General features: G+C 36.1%; 1 protein-coding gene across 13 annotated transcripts in view; it reads left to right on the top strand.

Moving 5' to 3' along the window:
* Positions 1-1,817: 1,817 nt before the first annotated feature.
* The window catches only part of KCNT2 (potassium sodium-activated channel subfamily T member 2), a 360,665-nt gene continuing 341,089 nt past the window's right edge, over positions 1,818-21,393 (top strand). For 7 of the 13 annotated variants that reach the window (XR_003425716.2, XR_008293217.1, XR_008293218.1 and 4 more), the window contains exon 1: positions 1,818-2,461. Coding sequence is in view for 8 of the 13 variants with exons in the window: in XM_027074938.2 (XP_026930739.1) it covers positions 2,367-2,461 (95 nt within the window). In the remaining 5 variants the exon portion in view is untranslated. The remainder of the gene's footprint in view (positions 2,462-21,393) is intronic. The other 6 variants (XM_027074933.2, XM_027074934.2, XM_027074936.2 and 3 more) reach the window with 5 other exon arrangements.

Genomic DNA, 21,393 nt, shown 5'->3' with positions numbered 1-21,393 from the left:
TAGTGCCTCTGAGTCTGTTACTGCTATCAAATATTTTGGACTTATGCCAAATATATAAAGGCAGACTATTATAATAAAAATATTAACGTGGAATATTAAAAAAATAAAATTCATAGAATAATCTTAATGGAAGATGATAAGTTCCCAAATATAAATCAGATATTTAGTTTCCCCTCCTCCCCACCTGCCACAAACTAACAATGTAGTGATTGTAATTTTCCCATTCTGCAAAGTGATTACCAAAGTTCATGCCAAAGAAGCATAAACAAATGCATAATTCTGGGGCTACAGCAAATGTGTAAAAATATTAATATTCTAGGCTTAAAAGCTTTTAATGCATCTCAACACAGATTCGCTGTGATTTTGCTATTTTCAAAATACGTGTTAGAAAGATAAGCCAGAGGCAGGGGAGCAGGCGAGAATCTAGTAAGTACTAAAAGCAAAATACTCACGAGGGGTATGAAGTTTTCAGAGGAAGAAGGCACCATGATTTGCTGGAAGAATCAGGAAATCTAATAGAGGATGTGTCATTTGAGCTGGGTCTGCAAGAGTGTTCAGGATTTTGAAGACTGATACACAGGCTATGACCACTTTATTTCCACCGTGATTCCTCAGGTTTAGGTACTCATCCTATTTTATGTGATATTATCTTTTTTGCTGATTTCGTCTTGCATTTCCAACATTGTGTCTAAACCCTCCACTATGTGGAGAATTAATCATACCAAATTAACAATTGTCTCCTGAATAAACCAAACAGTTGTTTTTAAAATCACTTTGCCCTCCTCTTCCCATTCTCCCAGCTCGCTTCACTGCTTTCCTCCCTTACCTTAAGTAGGTTGCAAACGAGTATAGAAGGTTTGCTTCACTTTCAATGTCTTCCTGGACCCCTCCATGAATAAGTATGTTATCTCACTGAGATTTCCAAATCTCGTTATATGCTGTTTGATTGCTGTGTCTCATACTGTATCACTTCATCTATAAGCTTGCTCCTCCAAGTAAAGCATGAGATTCTTGAGGGCACGGGGTGGGGGCGTGGGGGTGGTCTTCTGTGTCTTCAGGCCCAGTGCCTCTCAGGTGGTTAGGTACTGAGCGTCTGTGCGCACCCTAAAGAAATCAGTGCTAGGCGGAAGAACTGCATGCAGACCTACGGCTTGTACAGGAAGGTTCTCATAAGCAGCAGCTGATACTGAAAAACCAACTCTGGACTCATGGGTTCACTTCTTCCTCTGACTGGGTGGGTCACTACGAGGGGCACTCCAAAGGCAAGGCCACGCAACCTGGAAGCCCACAGCAATACTAGCAGCAGCAACAGTAATGTAAGTGACACTGCTACTAACATAATCCTCCATGCGTTTCCATGTGCTTTCCCAGCCATCATCTGAATGTTCCTCTTCAGCGGCCTAAAGTGGCCCTACATTCTTTTCCAGAATCCGGGAAACACCTTTCTTTCTTTCAGACCATGAGAGGGGAAAAAAAAAAAAAAAAAAAAAAAAAAAAAAAAGGACTTTCCTGGGACTGAGAGCGGGGATTCCCTCTCCACGAACGTGCACTCTCCACCACGCTCACCGGAGCTGAAGGCGAGCCCCGCGAAAGCGCGTGCGGCCCCTGGGAACACTCCCCACACCCGGCGGCCCCCGCCTCCCAGAGAAGGGTCTAGAGCCCGGGAATCCTCTAATTAGACTCGCCCCCATTGGTTGTCCCCAAGGCACCTCCGTGCCGTCACGGTGTTATGCTAATGAGGGGGAGTCTCATTGGCTCGGCCCCCGGCGGCAGCTGCGACGGCTCTGGCGGGGAGAGCCGGGTTGGCCGCGGCTGGGACCAAACGCACGGTCCCTCTCTCGCCGGCTCCTGCCTGTGCCGCGTGCACGCCCGCGCGGGGACCCGCTGCCGGGATTGCCCTCGGAGGAGGCTCCTCGACCCGCCTTTTAGGAAAGTGCCTCCCCAGCCTGCAGCGCGCACGCCCCCTCCCCTCTTTCTAGGCACCGCGCGCTTTCGTTTTTGTTTTTTGTTTTTTTCCGCGAAGTAACTTTTGCATTCCCGCCTCCCCCGAGTCCTGGGGACCAGAGGCGGTGCCGAGCCTGGGGGCGGTTCCTTGGCAGCGTAGATTCTTGTCAGAGCCAGACTTTTGCTCCTGGGCTCGGTTTGCATCATCCCCATCACACCCTCAGGAGAGAGGATCCAGCCCCCTTTCAGCCTCAGCTTCCGGCTCGGAGCGGACCCCTCCCTCTCCCAGGCCCCTTCCCCTTCCCCGTCCCTCTCCGGACCACGCATCTTGCTAGTCCCCTCCCTCTACTCCGCAGAATTTTCTTTTTCTCTCCCTCCACTCCTCTGTTCGTCGTTTTCTGTTTCCCACTCTTTGAGGAAGGATGGTTGATTTGGAGAGCGAAGTGCCTCCTCTGCCTCCCAGGTACAGGTTTCGGGATTTGCTGCTAGGGGACCAAGGATGGCAAAACGACGACAGGTAAGTGGTGCTGTGCAGTCTTGCTCTGTCAGTACAGCTGAAAAAGGGACAGAGATGGGGAGGCTGAAGAGGGAAGAGGAGACAAGAAAAAGGGAGCCACAGACGGGAGGAGAGAGGGAAAGGGACTCTTTGATATGTCTCTCCATTTTGACTGTATTGAGCAGTTGCTATAGACAAGGGACTCTTTGCCTTTTCACTTTCTTATCCTTGCAATGTATTTATTGCATTTATTTGGTACTTATTCTTTTGTCTATCTGTGCTTTCCTAGGGTGTGTATAAGGCTGCTACGAGAGGTACAATTCATCCAAATGGCACGCAGTATCAGTGCCATATAATTTTCATTTTTTCCTTTTAGGTGTTGTTTCTCAAATTCAAAAATGTATTCAAGGTAATTGAAGAAGCACATAAGAAACTTAAAATCTCTTGCACCTGTTTACTAACTCCTTGTCAGTGTTGTCTTGTTAAGGTGTTCACCTGCTGCTGGGAATTTTATACTCTTAACATCTGGAGTTGTAGGTAGACAATTGGTTTAAATATGTAACAGGTAGTTAGGAAAAATGACGTTTTCAATTGAAAATATTCACTTTGAGCAGGTAACTGTGACTATGATTAATAATGGTGTTTGCATAACATGATCCAACCTTTTCATAATGAATGTGTTTTTAACCTAACTAGTATATATGTCACAAGATTAAAACTTAAGTTTCAAAACTACAATATTCATTATCAGCAGAATACTGCTCTTGTGTTCTATCTATAGCATCACTGCTTTGCCTCGTCAAACTTCTGAAATTCCTCCGGCTATCTGATTCATTATTTGAAAGACACATTTTATGTTTCATTGAATTTAGTATTTTCTGGAAGTCATTTCATGTATCACATGCCATATGTTTTTGTGTTTAAATAATCTGTGTATACTAACTGGTCTCTCTCAACTCAATTGAAATATTTCCTTGAAGTTTGGTATTAATATTCTATTTTAATTACATAAAAGATCCATTATTGGTCCTGTTCAAAATCTCCCCGTTCAGCACTGGTTTTTTTCTCACCGTTTCAGCTTTCAATACCAACTTCTGACCATATGCACAGAGGCTTTTATATTAGGCATCAATTTTGGACTTCTTTGGTCTCGTATTAGTAATTTGAAGGGATATGATGTTTCTCAGAGGGTAATATTTCAATGCAATCTCTTAAAGGTAAAACACATATATATATTTGTTAGAAATTAAAAGAACAAATTCCAGTTTACCAGTATGCTTGGAAAGTAAGGTGTTCTGGTTGACTGAAGATAAGGACATGAATATTAAACAGATTGCAGTGTTAGTTGACTTTTAGATAAACTGTATTGGCCTAGTTTAAATGGCTTATCAAATGCACCATCGTGTTCATAGTGATTGATTCTATATTTGTTACTTGAGGACCTTAGGATCATCATGTAGAATAGAAATCCCCATGGTGGAAAGCGTGAGATGGACTTAATTTCATAGAGAATATATTTTGGATTTGGTGGTGAGAGCGTTGTTTGTTTCTTAATATTGTATCCAAGGTAGAATTGTTCATGTGGCTCCCCTCATTTTTCTAAGGATGCTGAAGATATATTTCAGTAATTAATAATTTTGTTTAGTTGAATACTACCCAAGTAAGTCACTGCTATATTAAAAAAAGTTTTACACATTTAAAATATCTGTTATGATCAAAGTTTCTGCTAAGTTTAACTTACAATCTGGGCCGTATTTACTATTAAAATGAAGTATTAAACATTAAAAAAATTGTTCATCCATTTGACTAGTTTTGTGGCTTCATGAAAACTTAATAGTTTTGGTTCCATTTGTTGTCCATCTTTGAAGACGAGATCCTTGGATTAATAGTGACTCAGCTTTCAATCCTTTGCTCATTTCTTCACTAGCTGAGTTGTCTTGGGTGAGTCATTCAGCCATTATGAGATTCAATAGTTTCTGTAAGGTACAGAACTAACACTTAGCACTAAGCACTGGCTTGTGTTATATGTTAACTATGCTAATAGTGTGTGTGTGTGTGTGTGTGTGTGTGTGTGTGTGTGTGTGTAAGGGTATATGTATGTATGTGTGTATGTATTTTAGAGACTAGGAAACTAAGTGTATGGGCAATTAAATACTTGTCTTGGTAATATATCTGAGTGAAAGATGACACCGGGGCTCTGTTCTTTGCAACATTCCTCAGGAAGGTCCTCAATTCTTTCCATTTAAGTTGTCTGAAATTGTAAGAATAATTTTACAGCATCCAGCACAGTTTAGGTGCTCATTAAATGTTAGTTCCCTTCTTCACTTCCTATTTGCAGTATTCAATTATTTTTTAAATTTTTCTTCAGAATCATTAATTAATATGCAGTAAGTAAGGTCATCTTTTTTTGTCTTTCATATGCTCATAAATTTCTCTTTGCAACTGAATCTGAGTAGCCTTCTTGTTTGACTCTGTTATCATGTGCTCAATTCCTATGGAGCTGAGGAGAAAGCACTCTTTCATGTAAGAATAGGTGGATGATTTATACCAATGGATACATTTAGTGTTTTGTCCATATTCTCTAGGCTATTTTCTATGAATAGTCTCTGCCTGAGGTTTTTTGTTTGCTTTTTCCCCCTGGTCTCAGAAATTCCCCAGGTCTTGGAGAACAAGCCAGAAGTGCCATTGAGTAAATAAGGAATTGTTAGATAATTACCTTAGCTTTCTAACTTCTTGGTTGGATAATTCTAAAGCATATTCTACACTGTGTCCAATGGGACTGAGCTCCAGTTGCCCACAGTGGTAATTGGTTTGATATTACAAGCTTTATTGGCTTTCTTCCCCCTCTCCCCTACTGGGGAGATCAATTCTGGGATCTGTTCCCACATAAACTACTTATGCTCCAATCCTTAGCTCAAGGTATGCGCTGGGGGAATCTGAACCAAGGTGGGTATCTTTTCCATATAGAGTAACATCCTAGAAATGGTGGAGGAATTAGCTGATGGGAAAGTAGACACTTTCTACCTTGCTTTTCTTGTTAAGAATTTTAAATCTTAGTAGGGCATGATTGATTGGAATGTGAAAATGAGTAAAGCATACTACTTTACCCCACAGATTTTCTGTAAACTAACCTTGGATACTTCACTTAAATTTTTACTCTACCATCTTTTGGTAGGGAAAAACACACATGCTTAAGTGCATATGTAATGTACATGTGACATGTATATGTGTGTGTGTGTGTGTTTATATATATATATATATATATATACATACATATATGTGAAACATGTATAGACTTTGTGTGTGTGTATCAATGCCATTTTTATATAATTATGTCTCCCTGAATTGCATTCTGGTAACCTTTTCTGAGTAGGACATAAAAGAACCGAGTTAGACATAGCATTGTAGATAACTGCACATGTAGCACATGAATAACGTAAGACTCTGAGGCCATGAAATAAGTTTGAGAGTTGCTAAATATGAACACTGCTAAAGCCTAGAGATAATCTGTTGCAGGTATGCCTCACATTTATTTCTTTGGCATCCTGAGTAAAATAAAAAAGTCTAAATCAGGTGGTCCGTGTGATATTTCTTTAATGATCATTTATCCATTCAGCTAAATTTGACTACATGCTGCATCTCAGGGCCTTATCAAGTTAGGTTTTAGGAAGAATATAAGGAGGAATATGGAACAGTGCTTTGTCAGGTGTTCACAGATATAGAGATAAGCTCCCCTCACCCAAATATTGACAGTATTGTTTATGTTATGCTGTTTTTGCAGAATTTCAATTTTAAGACTGTCAAGAAGATCATGTACCCTTTGTAGATAGAATAGTCAGTGTTGGTTGGAAATAAAGTCCCTGTATTAGGGATGGCTCAAAGTGTTCAATATCATTCGAATCTGGTACTTAGGATACTTAGTATCTTTAAAGTTACTCTGTGATTAAAATATGACTAGAGACAGAATTTATCTGGTTTTATATGGAAGCCATTCTGTAATATGTAGAATTGTAGCAGTGTTATAATCTATTGTTTTCTGTATTAATGTTTCTATGATTCACAAAACAATAAAGATTTAGAATGTTCTCTTGCAGTTAAGAATTGGTAAATTTCAAGTTTTAAATGCTTTAAGACAGAACAAGTCTTCATCGTGACTTAATGTTAAAATTTGGAACACAATGCACTTGATGTGGATAAATTGTCATCACTGTTGATAAATTACTGTTAATGGACAATTCTTGTTGCAGTCATACAGGAGTAGGGCTTTTATTTAATTAACACCATTCAGTTTTCAAATATCTGGTCGGTGGTTTCAACTCCAGTCATTTTAAGTGTAACTTTCATATTTTATAGGTGGCAGTTAAAAGTGATGTAAGCAAGTCACCTAATGTATTGTAGTAATAATTGAAAATATAAAAGGATTTGACAAAGAGTGCAATCCAGTCAATTAATAGTTTAAGAAGTATTTATAAAATGGTGAAAATGTTTGGATAGCTTTTGGAGTATGTGTAATTTTAAATATACAGTGCAAGTATATTACTTTATATAATAAAATTGGAACAATGGATTTGGAATGGCACATTTATATAACCTACCAATTTTATTTCTCATAACAAAATTATATATTATTTTGAAAAGTAGTCGTTTGATATAAAGTACTTATTCTAAACTTGTAAGTTCAGGCCATTAAATACACTTTTAAAATATTTTGTGTTAGTAAAAAGGAATGAAATGTTATTTTTAGTATTTATATAGTGGAGTCAACTTTTCATATGCGGTATCTATAAAAATGGTTTAAGTATTATTAAGAGAATCTAGATAATGTTGTATTTCTTAGCACTATTATATTAAGGGAAATCTCCATGAATAAGGCAATAAAAAATTACCTACTACTGAAGTAGGTAGTGGTGAAAAAGACTTTAGATTATATATATATATAGTATAATATGTACAATGCAGAGAAATATGCATTTTTAGTAATTTTTGTTTATCAATACTTACCAGGAATTTTTTTTAATATAAAAAAGTATATGATTTCTTCCTTTTGACCTGATCTTATGAACTGAAATGTGGCTTTTCAGATTACATAGAATTTACTTTTTATTTTTATTTTTATTTTTTTTACATAAAATTTACTTTTAAAGTGTGATCCATTTACCCACTCTCATATATATATCCACTTTCTGTATATGCTTATGTGTTAATAACACCTGTTCTGTATTATACTTATAACTTTTCAGAGTACTTCTACATATAATAAGTCTTGAATAAGGGAGGTTGGGAGGTAGTAATTTCATTTTCTACATAAGTTATTTGACATTTTAAGGAGATTAAAATTTCTACTAAATAATTTCTCTATAGCTTCAAATTAGTCTTGAGGATAGATGCAAAAACATAATTCTTTATGGATGACCAGCAAAATGACTTCAGCTAACTTGTCTTATCAAAATTATTAACACACTTTCCCTCTTTTTTGTTAGTAATGTCATTCAGCTTCTGCAAAAGTACGTTTGAAGGATAGTTGGAAAATAGTGCAGATGAAGGCTGAACACTTACAGCTTTCGTCTTCATTATTAGTACAAAATAAAAATTAACTAACAATGTATTTAGTCATAAGGTGTGACTGTAGCTTAGGCCATGCTTTTATTCTCTTGCTGTTAATAGTGAATGTGATAGTTTTATTGACTTTTCCAAATCATGTTCTTGTCTATTAAAATGTTTTACATGTTCATAAATCACTTTGTCATTGGTGGTTAATTGTTTTTATTAGTGTATTTATGTATTCCCAATATTGTCTTAATTATGCACCATCCTTCTCTAAGTTACTTTTAGAAAATGAAATCTAACCAGTTGCTTTATGTATTTATAGTTTGAAATTAAATTAGCTTGGCCTCTTCTGAGCATATTTATTTATTTATTTTTAAGTTTGTTTGTTTATTTATTTAGTAAGTAATCTCTACATTCAACATGGAGCTCCAACTCATGACTCAGACCAAGAGTCACATGCTTTTCCCATTGAACCAGCCAGGTGCTCTACATGAGCAATACTTAATACTTTAATCAAGATGTTTTTTAGAGATGCCTGGGCGCTCAGTTGCTTAAACATCAGACTCTTGATTTTGGCTCAGGTCATGATCTCGTGGTGGGTGAGTTCGAGTCCCGTGTTGGGCTCTGCACTGTGTCAGCATAGAGCCTGCTTGGAATTCTCTTTCCTTCTCTCTCTGTCCCTACTCCGTTCATTTTCTCTCTCTCTCTCTCTCTCTCTCTCTCTCTGTCTCTTTCAGAATAAATAAATAAACTTAAAGAAATTAACAAAAATAAATTTTAAAAGATGTTTGTAAGCTAATGCTTTTACTGAGTTTTAAGTTGCTAATTAAAAATAATCAAAATGATAGATGATGATCCAGAAAGACAATTACTTTTACTTTTTGACAAGCCTTGACTTGATATGGGTTATTTTTATTTTTTTTAAATGGATCATGAAAACAACAATTCTTTTCACAAGGATCTTAATCATCAGATAGCAATAAAGTTGCAACGGAAGAGAAAATCACTTGGAGGACAGAGTGAAAAAGCAAAGGTGCATCTACAGCACTGATCACATCTCATCCTCAGTACCAATTCAGGATTGGTTGTGTGGAACTGTAGAAAGTGAGATGTAAGTGAAGGTAGGGGATGTGGAGTCCTTTCGCATACTGAATGTACTGTTTCAGTAGGGTAGATATGGATAAGCAGGGCCGGAAATGTCTAATTTGCATATATCTCATGTGGCAGAATGACCATGTGCTTGCTTACAGCAGATAAATAAAAACCCAGGCTCCATGAAGGCAAAGAAAGCACTGAAAATGGCATCAGATCCTTTGCATCTGATCATCTAGAAGCATAAGAGTGGATTCGAAATTTCTGACCTTGATTCCTCAGTAACTAGATAGAACTATAACAAGCCGACTTGTAAAGAGAATCTAAGATGTAGTATAATTTCAAGGGAAGGAGGAACCACTGCACATACTTGGAAAAATAAATCATTCATGTAAACAAATTCAGTGCACCAGTGGTATTAGATTTATTTGTTTCCTTTGGCTTAGAAATACAGATGGGTTTGGAGTTGGAAGTGAGTCAGTTAGAGGCTGGAAAGCCCTAGTTGCCTGAAAGGAGTAGGGGGAAAATGCTCCTGAGTATAGGGGGGAAAGAGGACAGGGAGATTTCTTTCCACAGTTTTGTCTTGGATCGATCACATTTATCTTTACCTATTTGTGACAAATAGAAGCAGTGAAGGTAAATAGAAACAAACCCAGACTGTCAAGCTCAGCTTGTCTGTAGGGGACTGTGGCTGGCAGCAAGTCCCCCATTCTTTGACCTTTTCTTGTTTAGAGTCTTCACTGGGCTTCTCTTTGGGACTGTGCTTTAGTGCTCTGCACCATTGCAGTTATGACATGGCTTTAAAGAGTGAGAATCGTGCCCTCTGTGTATGCATTCCTTAAACTCAGAGTTGTATTACTTCCAATTTTCACAGTATGTAAATGTGTATAAGAAATGGATTTTGCATACAAACCAAAAAGCAGTGCATCTAAGAAATAAGGGACTGCTTGTTCTTGGCTTTCTTGTACTGGACTTTGCACAGAATCATAAAGATGAATTGTTATTACAGGGGCACACTTAGCCCATCTTGTAAATCACTGTGTGAATAGGGATAAGAGAGGATTAACACATTTCAACTTCATTTGACTCCCTGTGGGAAACTTGTAGATTGTCCACATATTGCAGACAACCAGTTATTAACAACGGGGACCAGATGTGTGGTTTAATAATGGACAACCTGCTGTCTCGGGCCTGCCAAAAACTGAAATACCACTCGATTCCCTAGGAGTCACATAAGGTGATCAGTAAGCTGCACAAGTACCAGTGAAGAGTGATGGCAACGACTTTAGTCACTGCTGTAACGTGTGGTGATTACATTGGCAAATTACAAAGGGGAGCTTTCAGTATATATATTCTTTCTATTTCTTGCCTATCTCTCCACAGGGGTTCATGTGCCATTTCACCTATTTCTGCTGAAAATGCAGAAGATCAGGTGAAAACCAGTGGTACTGAATTAGTAGTTATATAGGCAGGGAACATTTATCAAGAGCTTAATGTATGCCACACACTGTTCTAAGCATGTTACATGTATTATTTCATTTAATCTTCACACCAGCTCTGAGGAATTCTGTTATTTGCCCCTTTTTATGGATGAATTATCTGAGGCACAGAAATGTATAGCTTGTTCTAAGTTACATAATCACAAAAGGTAGAATCAGAATCTAATTATTATGCCTGCCAACTATGTTTAGAATGTAAACAGATGTGATTTAATGCTATTAAATAACAGGACAAAATACAAACAAATGTAAATGCTTTTAAAGGTAGAAAAAAGTCATATAGCATCTCGATCCTTCTGGGCCCCATATTACAATGATTAACTCAAAAGAAAAGCTATGGAATTTTCAAAGTTGGTAATATTTTCTGGGAGAAAATAAGTTCTTTTCTTTAAATGGAAAGCATTGTTCTTTTGATAGTCTGGAGAGAGTGGATTAAAATAAGAAATTAGTAATACAACTAAAACAGATTTTATTTGTTTAAACAAAGTATAGATGAATCAAAAAGGCATCATATAAGGTCATATAATTAACTTACTAATATTCTTAAACTGTTCACTTTAGAAGCTTTGGTCAAGGTCATCCATTTCCCATAGCTCTTTGTTACTTTAGTTAATCTACAATTGTCTTTCTTTAGATTTGGGTGGATGTTTTGTTTGTTTTTTGTATGTTCCTTAGTAGAACATTGGAGTTTCTTACTTACACTTCTACTGTTTAAGGTATTTGTACATGGATGAAATTCATTTTTCTCAGCCACTCTTCTGGTGATAAAACTGTCCCTATGGGGGCACCTGGGTGACTCAGTCGGTTGAGCGTCCGACTCTTGGTTTCAGCTCAGGTCATGATCTCACAGTTTTGTGGGTTCAAGCCCCACATCGGGCTCTGTGCTGGTAGTGCAAAGCCTTGTTGGGATTCTCTGTCTCCCTCTGTCTCTCTGCCCCTCCCCCACTTGGGCTCTCTGTCTGTCTCTCTGTCTCTCTCTCTCAAAATAAATAAATAAACTTAAAAAATTAAAAAAAACCCTCTTGCTATGGTTTAAATGGGGGTAATGTGAAATTACTGACTGTGAGTTTAACACGTAACCCTACCTATTAGTTTCATCTATTCCAAAGAAAATTTGCAGTGGTTCATATAAATACATGCAATAGGATAAAATAAATTGAAAATACAGCAGAGAGAAAAGATAATAAGGGGGAAAAAACCAAATCAGGTGTAGAGTTGATACACAATGTTAATTCTATGAGTTCCTATATTGTTACTGGAGATGGACCTCAAAATTAGCCAGAGCAAAGAAGACATGATCAGTTGCCTAAGATGAGAAATAAACTAGTAGTTCAAGAGAAATACAGCTTTACTTGGTGTGCAGGCTGAAAAGACATTGCTCCCGTGGATCTTCAGTTAGTGTGCACTATCCTCATTCTCTCTCCTATCATAAAATAGCAAGTTTCATAAGACTTTTGTAATGTCTTTATTGCCAGGTCCTGATATAATTAGAAAGAATTACTCACTTGAAGTAGATTTTCAGGACACTCATAAATGTATTTCAGTTATGTCTTGTAGGACAATAAAGGGAACACTTGAGATTACTGATGGATTATGAGCCTTTCATGTATCTTTAAAATTTTTTTAAATAGTCTCATACTACTCAAAGTGATCTATAGGTTCAGTGCATTCCTTTTCAATACACCAATAGTGTTTTTCACAGAACTAGAACCAAGAACCCTAAAATGTAGGTGTAGGTGTAGGTGAAAGACCTTGTGTAACCAAAGCAACTTTGAGAAAGAATAACAAAGCCGGAGGTATCACAATTCCAGAATTCAAGATATGCTACAGAGCTATAGTAATCAAAACAATATGGTACAGGCACAAAAATAGACACATAGATCCATGGAACAGGATAGAAGGTCTGGAAATAAACCAGCACATATGTGGTCAGTTAATCAACTGCAAAAGAGGTAAAGATACCAAATAAGGAAAAGATAGTCTCTTCAATAAATGTTGGGAAAACTGGACAGCTACATACAAAAGAATGAAACTTGGCCACTCTCTTATACAATACACAACAATAAACTCAAAATGGATCAAAGACCTAAATGTAGGACCTGAAACCATAAAACTCCTAAAAGAAAATATAAGCAGCAATCACTTGGACTTTGCTCTTAGCAACATTTTTCTGAATAAGTCTCCTAAGGCAAAGGAAAAAAAAAAGCAAAAACAGTCTACATTAAACTGAAAATCTTTTGCACAGTGAAGGAAACCCATCAACAGAATGAAAAGGAAGCCTACTGAATGGGAGAATATATTTGTAGACTGTATATCCAATAAGGGGTTGCTATTCAAAACATATAAAGAACTTGTACAAGTCAATACCAAGGAAACCCAGATAATCCAATTAAAAAATGGGCAGAGGGCCTGAACAGACATTTTCCCAAAGAAGACATACAGTTGGCCAACACAGACGCAGAAAAAGATGCTCAACATCACCAATTGTCAGGGAAATGCAAATGAAACGAGATACCACCTCACACCAGTCAGATATACAGTATCAAAATGACAAGAAATTACAAATGCTGGTGAGGATGTGGAGAAGGAGGAACCCTCATGCACTGTTTGTCGAATGGAAGTTGGTGCAGCCACTGTGGAAAAATTGAAAATAGAAATACCATATGATCCAGTAATTCCACTACTGGGTATTTACCCAAATAAAATGAAAACACTAATGCACCCCTATGTTTATGGCAGATACGGAAGCAAGCTAAGTGCCTATCACTAGGTAAATGGATAAAGTTACACACACACACACACACACACACACACACACACACACACACTATAATGTTAACCATATAAAAGAATGAAATCTTGTCATTTGTGACAACATGGATAGACCTAGAGGGTATTAAGCTAAGTGAAATAAGTCAGAGAAAGACAAATATCATACGATTTCACTTATATGTGGAATCTAAAAAACCAAATAAAAAAAGAAACAGACTCATAAATACAGGGAGCATCCTGGTGGTTGCTGTAGGGGAATGGGAGGGCAAGTGGAATAGGTGAAGGGGATTAAGTGGTACAAATTTCCAGTTATAAAATAAATCATAGGGATGAAAAGTACAGCATAGGGAGTATCATCAATAGTACTCTAATGTATGGTGATAGATGGTAACTACACTTATCACGATGAGCATTGAATAATGTATGAAATTGATGAATCACTATGTTGTACACCTGAAACTAATATGACATTGTATGTCAATTAAATTTCAATTAAAAAAAAAGATTCACATTAACAAAATGGGGAGGGCATCAAAACCAAACTTGGTCTATTTCATGATAGTTTTAAAAACATAAATGCATTCACTAAACTAAATTTAGTTAACTAAAAAAAAAACCCCAAAACTTTAAAAAATATAAATGACTTTGATTAATAAATAAGAATGCAGGGAGTTTAGAGTTGATATTCCTTGTCGTGCACCTGAGTGTAAGCATTGTCAGTAGAGGCTAGGATGGACATAGCTTTATGGAGAGTCTGCAAAGATTCTAACCAAAGCATAAGACTCAATTGTGGTCACTCTCACCTCCTAACAGACATTGGATTGTTTCTTTTCACACAAATGCCTATGGTAAATACCATACTGTTTAACATTCCGTTAAGATTTTGTAAGTATCCTGAATTTACTTATGGATTTACTTATATATATATATGTATATGTATGTATATATATATACACATACATATACATATATATATATGTATATATATAAAGTGCATAATTATAAAGCAGACTTCTGGTTGCTAAGTAATTGATAAAATGTAACCCCAAACTACATATTTTTTCAATTTACCCATCACCACCAATCTCACTATAATCTCCCTGAGTTCTCCATTTCATAACTTGGCAGTGGTTTTGTATTTTTCTTTTTGAGCTCACTTTTCCTAAATGCTTGATCTCCATTTGTTCTTTCTTGATAGGATTTCACTCCTTTTATATTTAAGTGAACAGAACACTTGCCAGCGTGCTTCATTGTTTGGAGTCTGTTCTATGCACCCCACTTCTAACAATGTTCCATCGCCAGTTCAATCCCCACTTAACCCTCGTATCTTTATCATAGTCTTCTTGAATGTGGTTTTAACATATAGCCGTGTTTTAAAACCTATGCTATGTCACTAATGCTTATCCTATGAAATTTAAGCCACCGAGTTCAGTACTCAGTGATCTTCATTAATTGATTCCTTCATTATTTTTTCCTAAACTGCCTTTTAGAATTTAATCAGTGTCATTATTCACAGAAATCACCCCTTGCCTCACATGCTAATGGCTGCTGACATGCTTGTATCATACTATGACCTGACGCTGTACTCAATCTCTTCCTGTTCACGTCATCCCCTTTTTCATGACTGTACCCTGAATTAGACACAAAGCCAGAGTTACTAAAAACACAAATCAGGCTTTTCAGTATATTTTGCTTATTTTTTTTAAAAGTCTGCATATTTTTCTGTTGTTTTGCAATTACTCATGTCATTTCAGGTTTAACATATATCTTTCTAGGGAAAGAGCTGTGTCTTCAGTTCATTTTGGATCCTCTTATATAGTAACACAAGTGGTTTACACAAACACTTCCAAAATATCAATTCTGTAAAGTACTTTTAAAAGGAAAGAAAGTCACAGTTCTGAATATGTAAGTGTACCACTTATATACATATATACATTATTATAGTAAAAATAGAGGTCACTTAAATTTGAGACTTTTTTTCCTTCATGGAAAAAAAGTAGTTTTTTAAAGCTTATTCTAAAGCCAGGTCTGGTAGTTTGACTTGAAAATGCCTTTTCTACATCTAGTTTGATATTCACAAGGAGCTTTCCTTTGGAAATGGCAAAGCAGAATGTGCTTCAGTCCATAATTCATACTGTGACAGTTCAAATGACTGTTAAAGTGAATTCTGAAATTTGCATGGGGAACAGCTCTGTGAAAGCCATCAATCTGCATGACAGCCAGCAGTGCCATCGTCCAAGGGACTTGTGGAGGTGTGAAAGATCATCTCATCTCCTGCTCACTTAGGTAGTGGTAATAATACTTATATAATTGGGATGAACAGAAGGGGGGGGCCTTTTTTTTTTGGTCTTAAATCTTATAAAAATTTTTTTCTTATTGAGGAACAGTGCTTACACTAGTTTACAGTGTATTTAATTTTGCAGTGTTAACATGAATAGGATGATTTTCTGGAGGAATAAAAACATGTGAGATGTATCAGTGACAGTTATCTAAGCATGTTCTGAGTCCTTCAATAGAAGGCACATTATTCTAAAACATGTATATGCCTGTTATTACTCTCTTTCCTAAGTCAGATCCTTACCTATTTGTTTTTGTCACATGGAATGACCACTTTTGATTTAACTTCACTCCTCCTTTTCAGTGCTAGAAAGAAGCTTGTCAGACATCTCTTTACACTTGCAGCTTTACTGCCACATGGAAGGTAGGAGAGAGACAAATTCTAATCACTTACAGAATTATATAATTAAAAGTATGCTTAAAAAAGACTAATTAAAACATTCATTATAAAGTTGTTCTGACTTGCTGATTCTATTCCTTCTGCAACGTATTCCAAGTAATGTCTCGTTTTAGTAAATTCACATAGTGAAGTGAGGGGAAGCTCCCTTTGTGCCTCCCAAATTGTGTTCAATTGAACTTACTTCTGCTACCAGTGAGGCGTGATGATGTATGAGAAATATTTGAATGATGTGATCCCACGCTCACACTATCCTTGAGCGGGTATTGTGTTGGAAGGATAAGACTTACAAAGTAACTACTATATAAATTAGAACATGGTACATCAGTATTATGGGAGTTTTGGAAAAGCTTCTTGGAGAGTTCTAGGGAGAAAGTAAATTTTATATATTAGGATTCATTTATTAGAAATAAAGTAGTAATGGCTAGCACAAAGGTTCAGTGGGTCTTCCACAGGGCATATTCTAGGAAAACATGCAGTTATGAGACTAATTTGGAAACTATCGGACACATGAGGATCAGTAATGGATATTAATAGTTTTGGGGGAAAGATTGTAGGAGACTTGTATTGCCAAGTGAAAGAGTTTGTTTGTTTTTTTGTAGACTTTGGAGAATTGTTGAACAGTTTTAAATAAGTGGTATAAAAATTGTATCTTCAGTGGAATTATTACTTTGGAACTATGTGTAAGGGTTCAGAAGAAAAAAAAGTGGGGAGATTAAACTGGTTAATGGGCTAAAAAAGATAGAACAGAGATAATGAAAATTGATAAAAATATCCAATAGAAAACTTTGGAAGTATCATTAACAAATTTGAGAATGAGTTAGGGCGAAGAATATCAATGTTTTGAAATGAGAAGAAATACAAAAAAGTGTCATGTTCATTCAATACAGTTTGATATTACATATTGGATTATAAATTCTAGGAGGCAAAATTTCTAGTGTGTAGTATCTAATTATGCCTTGCAAAGCATCCAAGAAAGGTGCGATTTAGTATACACACTTTTGTTATTGATCAAATGTAATTCAATCCAATAAGCAATAGTTAAGCCCTGACCATGAGTTGTGGTATGTGCTAATATCTCTGAAAACAAAGAATAAGATGTTGCCAACCTTCACTTATCTCAGAAAGGGAAGAAGGACAAATAACAAATAATTATTGTATAGCATACTATATTAGGAATAATGTAAGTTTTGAACAAATTATGAAGTTAGCACGGAAGAAGAACGATTATGTGATGGTATTCTGTATGCATAATATGTACACATAAAAGCTACTACATTGTATTTTGACCTTTTAAAATTTATTGTTTTTGGATTCTTTACAACATGACTAGAAAGGTAAAGCAATCCCACATGCATTTTATAGGTAGAAATTCAACTGAAAAGAACTTAAATACCCAGCACAAATAGCAGAAATTCTCTACTGATTCTTGTAGTTGCAAATTATAGAAAAGCACTCTAAGATAATCTTAATAATTAATACACACTAAAAACAAGAATTCTGGGGCTAGAGTAGTTTCAGGGTTGGCTTTAGAACCCAGGATATTTCCATTTTACCCTTGACATCCCCTGACAGATGTTACTTATCTTTGGCACTGGTCCCTCTTAGTCCCGGAAGGGCTGTTCTAGTTCCAAGTATGGTATACAGTGACAAAGTCCAGAGGTGGACAAAAGAATTGTCCTTGTCTTATACCCTTATTTAAAGTGAGAAAATTCAGTGCCAGAGCATTGCAACAGATTTACTCTCATGTGCTATTGAATAGAATTGGTTTTGTGTCATGCCCATGCCCAAATAAAACCATGGTGAGGGTAATGAGACCAGTATGAAGAGCTTAGAACAGTTTCATTCAACCTCTGGTACTGGAGGTAAACTCAGCCTCCTTGAAATAGCTCTGCCACTTCTAGATAAATGAACAAAACCAGAATTGTTTATGGAAGAAAAATGTGTGTGTGTGTGTGTGTTTAGGTAGGTGAGGAGGGATGCAGGTTGGGCAAGAGATGATGGCTATCATGAGGTAGGGAACCCATTGTTGTAATTTCAAGTATAATTTTAACTTAGAGTATACTTTTTAAAACATGTGATAGTTTTCCTTCACTTTTGAGCAGCTTTCAGAGGAAATTATAATTTCTCCTGGTATTCTAAGTCTCTTGATAAACAGAATGGCTCAACATGTGAGTGCTCTCAAATTCCCTTAAGGAAATTGTAATGTAATGTACACTACCTCAACTTGTAACTGGGTCCTTTGGAAAATGGTAAGTCACTCTGAATTGCCTCTGTGGGACATTGATTAATGGATCTCGAGAATGCAAATCTTTTAACAAAATCAGCATTTAATTGTATATGTGTTAAGGAAGTTTTGGTATTTTCAGTGCTGGGTAGTAGATGATAGGAAGGGAATATGTGTATAAGCTATAGCTGAGGTGAAATCTTCCTTACTGGCAAGTGACTTAGAGGCAGCAACTTTGTTTTACCTAGAAATTTTAAAGTAGATCAGCCATCAGGATTATGAGTAATGGAACATTCAGGTTCCTAACTGAAAAGTCATTCTTTATCTGGGAGAGCATGTCCCGCATTATTAGAAGATCATGGAAGAAAACCCTGAAGGTCCTGCCAGGTTATGGGGGTAGCAGGAGGTCCAAGCTCCAGAGGAGGAGGTGGTGGTGGGGGGCTAGGGCCATCTTCTAAAACCTGGCCTGTATCCCAGGGACTATGGCACTATATCTCTGTCTTGTAATCAGCCATTAAATCAGACAAGTGTAATTTGTCCTGCTCGTTAATAAATATATTATCTGGCAGTAGCAGGTATCTGTTGATTACTTAAAGCAGATTGTGGGAATTTTATATAATCTTCCCTCTTCCTCTCCCCTGCTGTCCTTTTATATTTTTTGCTGGTTTGGCATATTTAAAATGGATTATGTGAAAGGTCATAACCAAGTGTGGGGAGAGGTAAAGCTGGACTAGTATTATATACTTAGTTTTATTCCTTTTAATTTCTATTTTAACATTTTAGTGATTTCCCCACGTCTAGAGGGCTATGCTGTTTTTAAAACAACAATGGCTACAAAAATGCTTTCTCTGATATCGGAATGAGGAAAGCAAGAGGAATGTCAGTGTTATTTTATTAAAAAAAATAGCTATGGAAAGAGCCCAAATGTCTATCAACTGATGAATGGATTAAGATATATCTATATATCTATGTCTATATCTATATCTATATATCTATATCTATAGATATCTATATAGAGATATAGATATAGATATATAGATCTATATATCTATAGATACAGATCTATCTATATCTATATCTCTATATAGATATCTATAGATATAGATATATAGATATAGATCTATATAGATATCTATAGATATAGATATATAGATATAGATATCTAGATATCTATAGATATATATTTATATAGATATTTATATAGATTTATATCTATAGATATATATTTATATATCTATATAGATATCTATAGATATAGATATATAGATATATAGATATATACACACACACAAAATGGAATACCACTCTGAGATGAAAAAGAATGAAATCTTACCATTTGCAACAACATGGATAGAACTGGAGGGTATAAAGCTAAGTGAAAGAAGTCAGTCAGAGAAAGACAGGTATCGTATGATTTCACTCATAGTGGAATTTGAGAAACTTAACAAATGATCATAGGGGAAGGGAAGGAAAAATAAGATTAAAACAGAGAGGGAGGCAAACCATAAGAGACTCTCAAATACAGAGAACAAACTGAGGATTGATGGGGATGGATGGGCAGAGGGTGGGGAAAATAGGTGATAGGCATTAAGGAGGGCACTTGTTGGGATGAGCCCTGGGTGTTATATATAAGTGATGAATCACTGGATTCTACTCCTGAAGCCAAGACTACACTGTATGTTAGCTAACTTGAGGATTAAAAAAATAGCTTTCAGAAGGTTTATAGGAGCACATCCTAGGTAATGCTTAGTAAAAATTGATTTAAATATTTATATGCCTAAAGAGCTCTTTTAATGAAATGGGATTAGTATGGTAGGTTATAAATTCAATAGCTGACACAATGAAAGAAATAGACTGTTAGATCTATTCAGAACATCTATAGAGATCCAAGAATATTAAAGATATGCATGAGTAGCCAAATATAATAAGTGTTAATGAGTATACTAAGTGTCACAAATATATATGATTTTATAAGGAAGGAGCAGCTTCAAGATTGAGCACGATGGGGTGGTCTCAGAAGGGTTGGTGTGTGCTTGAATGGACAACCCAAAGATAACTAGTTTTACAACTAGTTTTATAACAAAAACAAGGCAGGATGTTATATTTAAGCTTATTTGAAAATTCAGTTGCTAATAAATTTATCAAATTTTATCTTTTAAAAATCAAGTTTTGGTCTTTAATACTTCTAGAGTACAAATACTATGCTAAATAGTTTTGTTTTGGAGAACACTTTAATGCAGTTAGGACATTTTAATGAGCACATAAAATCTTTGACTATTTACTTATACACATATACACATTTATTTTGTACATGTTGACTTTCAGGGTTATGTTTACAGGAACGGGGTTATACCAGAGAAGATACAGTTTTGTTAACTGTTGTTTTCTGGAACATATTGTTAAGTGCATCTGCTTAAATCTGTTACATGAAATGTATCTTTAAGTAGGTTCTGAAACAAGATTACTTATGATTGTATAGTATGCCATAATATGAATGTATTATATTTATTTACTTAGGTATTATTGTTGTTAGACATTTAGATTGCTTTCATGCTGATATACTTTTTTCCTCTAAGTGTTTATAGCGGGGTGCCTGGCTGGCTTAGTCAGTTGAGTGTTTGATTCATGACTTCTGTTTAGGTCATGATCCCAGGGTCTTGGGATGGACCCCCATGTTGGGCTCCACACTGAGCATGGAGCCTACTTGGGATTCTCTCTCTCTCTCTCTCTCTCTCTCTCTCTCTCCCTCTCTCTCCCTCTGCTCCTCTCCACCACTCACATGCATGTGCTCTCTCAAATAAATAAATAGATATATAACTAAATAAATCCTTAATAGGCATCTCTAAGGCCCTGCTGATGATTTTCCTAAAATAAAAACTTAAATATGGGATTACTCTGTCAATGAATAAGATCATTTTATGGCTTTTAATGAATATTTCTATATTGCACTGCAGAAATATATTTTAGTTTCCATGTTCAATAATCCATGTATTATTATTATTTATTTATTTATTAAATTGTTTTTGACATTTATTCATTTTTGAGAGACCGAGAGAGACAGAGTGTGAGCAGGGGAGGGACA

The sequence above is a fragment of the Acinonyx jubatus genome, chromosome E4 (assembly GCF_027475565.1).
Source record: "Acinonyx jubatus isolate Ajub_Pintada_27869175 chromosome E4, VMU_Ajub_asm_v1.0, whole genome shotgun sequence".
Lineage (NCBI taxonomy): Eukaryota > Metazoa > Chordata > Mammalia > Carnivora > Felidae > Acinonyx > Acinonyx jubatus.
The sequence above is the reverse complement of the archived record's forward strand: the minus strand, read 5'-3'. Positions and strand labels throughout refer to the sequence as shown.